This window comes from Octopus bimaculoides, chromosome 10 (assembly GCF_001194135.2).
Source record: "Octopus bimaculoides isolate UCB-OBI-ISO-001 chromosome 10, ASM119413v2, whole genome shotgun sequence".
Lineage (NCBI taxonomy): Eukaryota > Metazoa > Mollusca > Cephalopoda > Octopoda > Octopodidae > Octopus > Octopus bimaculoides.
In genome coordinates, this window is record NC_068990.1 from 89938595 (window position 1) to 89946638 (window position 8044).

The 8044-nt window shown below is 39.6% G+C and overlaps 1 protein-coding gene across 1 annotated transcript in view; it reads left to right on the forward strand.

Moving 5' to 3' along the window:
• Positions 1-8024, forward strand: part of LOC128248934 (uncharacterized) — a 26780-nt gene extending 18756 nt beyond the window's left edge. The window contains exons 3-5 of the mRNA XM_052971361.1: positions 5080-5217; positions 6515-6595; positions 7585-8024. Coding sequence (XP_052827321.1) covers positions 5080-5217; positions 6515-6595; positions 7585-7704 — 339 coding nt within the window. The 3' untranslated portion in view covers positions 7705-8024. The remainder of the gene's footprint in view (positions 1-5079; positions 5218-6514; positions 6596-7584) is intronic.
• Positions 8025-8044: the final 20 nt, after the last annotated feature.

Below are 8044 nucleotides of genomic sequence, written 5' to 3' on the forward strand. Positions count from 1 at the left end.
ATTCACCCCATATGGCGTAGTGGTTAAGAGCGCGGGCTACTAACCCCAAGGTTCCGAGTTCGATTCACGGCAGCGACCTGATTAATAATAGTAATAATAATAATAATATAATAATAGTAACATCGTTAGGAATGAGAACCCAGGTTCGAAATTTCCGCAAGACACATGACGAAGGCTGGAGGGTATATCAGCCGAAACGTTGTGTTAACAACAAAAAAGATGAGGACAAATATCCGTCAAATGTAAATAATGTAAATAATTCCTCATCTCTTAAATATAGAACTGTATAAGATAAAAGAAATTTGAAATAACCTACATATTGTCGACCTAGTTTAAGAAAACCTGTTGATAAGGTTATAGATTAGAAAACTAAAGTGCAGAAAATATCAAAATATTAGGATGATATTTAATGTATCGTCGGATATTTATCTCGGTAGAAGATACATTTACAACTTAATCCCAACATATCTTAATCCCTTGAAAAAAAAACACATACATACATACATACATACGTACATACATACGTACATACATACATACATACATACATACGTACATACATACACAGGAAAGCTATAGACATAGCAAAACAGGGTGGCAGCAACATTACTAAAAGAGAAGTAAATAATAAAGATCTTCGAGGTTTACGTGAACTGAGAAAATGGCAGGAAAGAAAACCCATCTGCTCTCCGAATAAGAAACTTAAAATAAATTCTGATATTGTATCGCTGGAATATTTTCAGTCCTGGCAGGTAGTCTCCCTGGTGCTGGTGAAATGGCAAAATGTAACAAGTCTAGGCTGTAAACTGGTTGGTGATATGAAGGGCACTCAGCCAATAAAACCAAGCTAAAATCTTGAGTCACATATGACATGAAAAAAACAAACAAAAAAATTAGTTGCTGTGCTACACCGATACCCATAATGCCCAGTATTAACTAGGGACAGATGTGGGTTGTCAGGGTTTCAACACAACTAATTAGATTGGAAGAAATACAGTTTAGAATTGTGCCGTGTTGGCGAATCAATGAGGTTCTATTTATAGTAAGACAGCTACATGAGTTCTTAGATAAGAGTAAACCACAATACCAAAACATTCATTAACCAAAAGAAAACCTTTGGCAGGGCACCACACTCTGTAGTCAGGTGGTCAAAAAAAAAATAACAGAAACACTTGAATGGCTTGTGGAAGCCTTGCAAGCCTTAAACAGAGATGCGTCCAGAAGAGGCTCTCTTGTTTATTATAGTTATCTAGGTCATAATAGAAGAGGTTAGGAGCAGATATTCGTAGCAACACCTGTATTCTGAGTACCTGGTTCCCACAAGACATTTCAAACGTGTAAAAGAGCCTAAAATTGAGAAGCTTCAAAATAAACCTAGTGATGACAAACATTCTCTTTTGAGAGGGTCTAACTGTCAATAAAGCACATGCACTGGTTATGTTTCACTTCAATCTATTATTAATCAATTAGGTAATCGATCAATTGATTAATCAAGTCAATCAAAGTCCTTTATTTACAGCCCGTGACCTTATCAATGATTGTGTTTCTCAAGCATTCTCATCGGCACAAACAGTAAACATACAGTAAGTGCTGAAGAAAAACATGTTCTTGAGGAACATATAGTCATTGGTAAGATCACAGACTGTCACGAAAGGACATTGACAGATTAAATGATTAATCAATCGTTCAATCGATTATATACTCATTCCACTGGTAATAAAATGAGCGTTCACCATAATTGACATACTGGAAATTGTAATTGATATCAATAATTAAATTGTGTGGTGCACTGCAATATTGTGAATCGTTTCATTATGTAATCCACACCCTCGAAAACGTATTTCTGCAAAATGTCATGAAAAAAAATATGCGTTTTAAAGAGAATCATCAAGAAATAGAATCTAGTGACAGGAAAAAGGGATTCGAAAATTTTGTTTAAATAGTATTAACATAATCGTTCTCTTCGCCCTCAAAATCATATCTCTGCAATTTTTTTTATTAAGAAATATGCATTTTCCAGAAAGTTGTGAAAAAACTAAGCTTGGGCGGCGTGAGAGTACCAAACGATAAATATGCCAAAATGTGGCTGCTTGTTCTTATAGGTACCACCGCTAGACTAATCTAGGGCAGGCCCTGTGCATGTGAAACTTCCCTATGCGAACTGGAAAGTTCTGCACTCTACTCTACCACCGTTAAGCAGATTACTGCAACTTCGGCTACAATGACTAGATTTAGGATGAATTCTGGAGTGGTTTTCGTTGCCTTCTCCAGAACTAGTGGAATTTGAACTCGGAATAGAGAGAGCCGGAAGATTTGCAGTAAAATATCTCTGCGCACCAACGATTCTGCCATTCTCCCACTTGCAGGGCAACGTGAAATAGTCTTTTTTTTTTTTTTTTTTTTTTTTTTTTTTTTCAAGAATACAACGGCTGCCTGGTGAAGGAACCCACGAGCTAGTGATCGTGAATGAAACACCCCTAACCACAAGGCCACGCGCCTTCACCATAGAGGGACTCCATTAACTAATACTGTAGCATTTCCACTTGATTAACTTTACAAAATATATATCGTATTTGATGGCATATAAGATATACTCCTTTCCAAAAAAATGTGTACAAACAGAAACATCAACCCTAGTCCTATATCAGAATTTGGGCTTCCCATAAATTTGAATGCACGAAAACCTTTTCCTGAATATGTGCCGCTGAAATTCGTGTATTCGTGTGCATCTGATATGTCTGTGGGTCTTTTATGCCATCAAATACGGGTATACAGATGAATGAATGAATGAATCAATCAATGAATTTAACTGTGACGCATTTGTCAACAACCTGTGTCTGAAGCAGTGTGTTCCTCAAGTCAGTTACTTCCGTCAATAGCTAAGCAAAGGGGAAGTAACTCGCAATTGTTTTACAACTTGGTTGAAAGTTTGGGAAAGTTTGGAAGTTGTTTTCGTTTGGAAGCGTTAAATAATCTGTGACGGCCAAGTTGGAGGAATTGTGCTGCAGTAGTAGTTGTATAGCAGAGTTTGATGATATCATTCCAAATTATGGCCTATATTATCTGATGGAAGAAGACAATAGCGATAAAACGGTACATATTTCCTTATATAAACTTGTGAATTCGCAAACTTTCCCATTCACCTCTCTCTCTCTCTTTCTCGCTTTCTTTCTCTTTTCCTGTTTTTTAAATATTTATAGTTGTTTGGCCTCACGTTACTCTTGTTGAAGTATACCCATTGTTAAAGGCATTCCAGCCTTCATCATCTTAAAACAACATTATCTAATGTAAGCTACCACTTTTAAGATGGTAGTGCGTTATTTGGTAGAGATTTAGCTGCCATTTCTAGCAGTTGAATCGATCACAGAGCTTTTTTATTTCCCCGTTGTGTATGTTTATGTGTTGGTTATTTTTATTGTGCATAGAGTAGTAAAGTTTATGCCTAGTCCGCCTGAAAAAAAAAACGACAAAAATAAAAACAACTGTTCAGCTATCAACTAACTGATCGTGTAGGCTTATAATCCAAGACCTTCCGGCCTTGACCTACCAGGTTTTTATTCAGACTGCGAACATCTAGGGTTACATTATCCATTATCTATTTCCTTTTAAAGAAGGGAGAGGTGTAGATTTGGTTGCTATTTCTAGCTTGTTATGTAGGATATAGTTTTTTAGCTGTAGATCAGGTAAACTTCATCCAACAGATGAAAGGTTTTGCTGTCCATGGTCATCTTGTTAGGACTACATTATACTAGTGTTTAGGCCTATAGTTGTTATGTATATTATTATCATCGTTGTTGTCCTAGTTTTCTTCTTTCCTACTTTATACGTATTTGCCTGAACGAAAAGAACCACGCCTTATTACGAAACAATAAACCAGATACACATTTGTAAATACCAAACGTAAACAGACAGACACACAATAACAAACTCCATTTTGTTTTTGTTGCCCGATTTGCGCAAGTTTTCGAAAGAAAACTTTATATATATTTAGTGGGAGTTATGTTGTTATTCAAAACTGTCCCATTAGGTCCTTTTCGTAGGTTTCCGTAAGGAGCCTGCAAAAGGGGCTGAATCAGACTATTTTAAATAATAATAATAATAATAATAATAATAATCTTTTCTAGTATAGGTACAAGGCCTGGATTTTGTGATCTGGCAGAGTTTCTACAGCTGGATGCCCTTCCTAACGCCAACCACTCCGAGAGTGTAGTGGGTGCTTTTACGTGCCACTGGCACGAGGGCCAAGTCACACGGTACTGGCAACGGCCACGCTCAAAATGGTGTTTTTTAATGTGCCACCTGCACGAGAGCCAGTTCAGCGGCACTGGCAACGACCTCGCTCGAATAATTTTCTAACGTGCCACCAGCACAAGTGCCAGTAAGGCGACGCTGGTAACGATCACGCTCAAATGGGGCTATTTACAGGCCACTAGCACGGAAGCCAGACAGCTGCTCTGGCAGTAATTTTTATCCTCCCTCAAAATTCAGTGGTTTTGTCAGGAATCGTAATTAAGCAGAAAGGCCATGTGGTTAGGAACTATATAGCCCATTTGGCCAACCCAGATACATTACTGGTATGTATATCATCAATAAAAGCAGGGTGTATGCTGGACATAGGAGTTGAGCAGTGGACAATACAATGAGTGTCAGAAGTTTACTTTGGGAGAATTTAGTTAAATGCTTCTGTTAGCAGCATTTTCATTTTGCTCAAAAGCAGCCTCCTGAAGGGAAGCATGAACATCACACATTCTTATTTTTCATCTGTTATAATTCTGTGATCTTTTGACTGTATCAGAAGTGTTGTTTAGTTCCATGTCAGCTCTAATCCAGCTGACTGATGATCAAAGATGCTCCAGCTGGGAACATCCCGCCTTTCCCTAAGAAAATAGTGTATCTAGGACTACGTTATTCAGTGTACACTTATTTTTACAAGAAATTTCTAAGAAATTTGGTTGTTATTTCTAGCAGGTTGAACGGCCATACAGAGGCTTTTTCTTACTTTTTGACTGGAAAAATGTCTTACTGTTTCTATAAAACCATTCCGTTGTACCATTTTAATATTGTCTTTTACTGTTTCAGAACCCTTATCGAAGTTCTCGTGATTCAGATATGTATGACAGGCTTGATTCTAGGGAAGGTGCCAAGCACATGTCACAGCCTGACTATAGCGTCAACCCTCAGACATTATTGGAAAACTATGTGGAGAAGAAAGTTCGTGTAAGTTGAATGTACATTTTATCTTGTCTATAGAACATAATGAATACCACCATCACCAGTAGGGATCAAGAATTCAGCTCTCTGTGAACTAAATCTGGCATTTGGGTTTCATGTTTGAAGTTAACACAGGAGTAGCTGTGTGGTAAGTAGTTTGCTTACCAACCACATGGTTCCTGGCTCTTCACCTTGAAGATTTTTCCCACCAGTCTCTGCAGTTCACTCACTTTAACTGAGTGAGGCTACAGTAGAGAGGAAGGCAGCTTTATGCTAATGGATGTGAGGTTTAAGTATGAAAGGAAGGGTCAGGACTGAACAGGTTTCTTGCTGTAAACAAGCTACATGACCACCTGATAATGCTAATTGCTTTGCAGATGATACTTCTTGTCATTCCTCTCTAATATACTACAACGAAGCTCAGGTGAATCCCACAGTGGAATTCTCCTCCTGTATCTGAGATAATGCTTGCTATTCCTTACATTCATATGTCTTGGACCACAGTCAAAGAAAGCCTATTAAACTCACAGACATGCTCCAGACATACAAGGCGGCGAGCTGGCAGAATCGGTAGCACGCCGGGTGAAATGCTTAGCGGTATTTCGTCTGTCTTTACATTCTGAGTTCAAATTCTGCCGAGGTCGACTTTGCCTTTCATCCTTTCGAGGTTGATAAATTAAGTGCCAGTTACGCACTGGGGTTGATCTAATCGACTTAATCCGTTTGTCTGCCCTTGTTTGTCCCCTCTATGTGTAGCCCCTTGTGGGCAGTAAAGAAATAAGACATACTCCAGCTTCTGCTCCACAGATGAATTGTCTTCTCTCTCTACTTTTACTTCTGTAACTGCAATGGCCACTGCTCCTTGGAGCTGACTGACCCCGTGCCACCTCCACTTATCCAGATCCTTCCACTTTGCATGTCTCCTTTCATCACCCATATTTTGTCCGTCTACCAAGCCCCAAACTAACCATTATGCTCAGTGCTGCCTTATTCTCATAATATTCATCCTCTGGAATTCCCTCCCTGCACATATTATTACTCCATTGTTGAATTGGAACTGCTCAAAGAGGGAGTCCTAATGGCCTCAATGTCACCAGTCCTAGGGGCCAATAAAAAACCGTGGGACACACATTACTTTCCACCAAATCAAACAAATAAAAAAGAAATTGAAGTAGATCGTGTGAATAAAATGCCTGATGCTATTTGCATGGTTTGCCGTGTGAATATTGCAGCATCATCTGTGGTCAGAAGATGACGATTGCCTGGATTTTCATCCAACTCACTTTACTTTCACTTTCTACAGTTTGCTGGAGTGATTCCAGATGTGCAGATTGATGATGTCACAAACAGAACAGATGTATTACGCATTATTGATGAAGGCAAGGTAAGCTATTAAATGTTCACTGTTGCTATTTCAGCTGTTAATGCTGATTGTTGCTATTTTTTAATTGTTTCATGAATAAAACAATACAAAGCTATTGATTCAGGCATCATAAAATGTTAGTGTGTTCATCTTTTAACATAATAGGAATGTCATACGAGGTAATTTGGATGTTATTTCTAGCAGTTGGCATCAGCCATGACTATGATTTCACTTGACTCAACAGGTCTTCTCAAGCATAGCATATTGAACCGGCCTGTTTAAAAGCACCCTTCAATTGTTAGGCAATCTGCTCTGCTTGAGAAGACCTGTTGAGTCAAGCAAAATTGTAGTCATGGCTGATGCTTGTGCCGCCCGACTGACACGTAAAAAGCATCATTCAAGCGTGATCGATGCTAGTGCCATCTGACTGGGCCCCATGCTGGTGATACTTAAAAAGCACCCACTACACTCTTGGAGTGGTTGGCGTTAGGAAGAGCATCCAGCTCATCAAAATTTCATGTTGTTGTATATAGGCGCAGGAGTGGCTGTGTGGTAAGCAGCTTGCTTACCAACCACATGGTTCCAGGTTCAGTCCCACTGTGTGGCACCTTGGGTAAGTGTCTTCTACTATAGCCTCAGGCTGACCAAAGCCTTGTGAGTGGATTTGGTAGACGGAAACTGAGAGAAGCCCGTCGTATATATGTGTGTGTTTCACTGCCATGAAGCATGGCAGTTTGCACACATACATCATACAATCTACCTTTCACCCTGAGCAAGGGGCCCTTTGTCACCAGTAGGGGTAGAAGCTTTCTGAACTTTGCCCAGGCTATTCTTATTCTAGTGGTAACACTCTTTGAGCATCCACCCACCACTATAGACTTGCTCATACGATGTCTTTGATGGGAGAGTCCACCACCACCATCGTCATCGTCATCATTATTTATGTTTTTGTTTTATGTTTTTGTTCTTTCATTACACTGTTACTTTCACGTTCTTCCAACATTTTCCAGAAACAAGGCAGAGTCCATCATCGGACAACGGATAAGGAGCATGGCACTTGCTTCACACTCAATGTCCACAACATAAAACTGACCTGCAAAGATGTAAGCAGACAACTATTTCTTCTGTAGCACATGATGATACTGCCGACATATTTACTGTCTCTCCCAGTCTGTCTGTCTGTCTGTCTCTGTCTGTCAGTCTGTCTCTGTCTGTCTGTCTGTCTCTGTCTGTCTGTCTGTCTCTGTCTGTCAGTCTGTCTCTCTCTCTCTCAGTCCTCTGCTTTTCTCTTTTTCATCACTGTCCTACCCCTCAGGTCATATTCTCTCACTTTCTCCCTCCCTCTCCTTCATCTCCTACCACTACTACTCTCCTCTTTCTCTCCTTCACTCCTACACAAAATCAAAAAGGGGAGAGAGAGAGAAGTACCTGACCAACGTGGACGTGTGCCATCTCAGACCACTCTGTCAC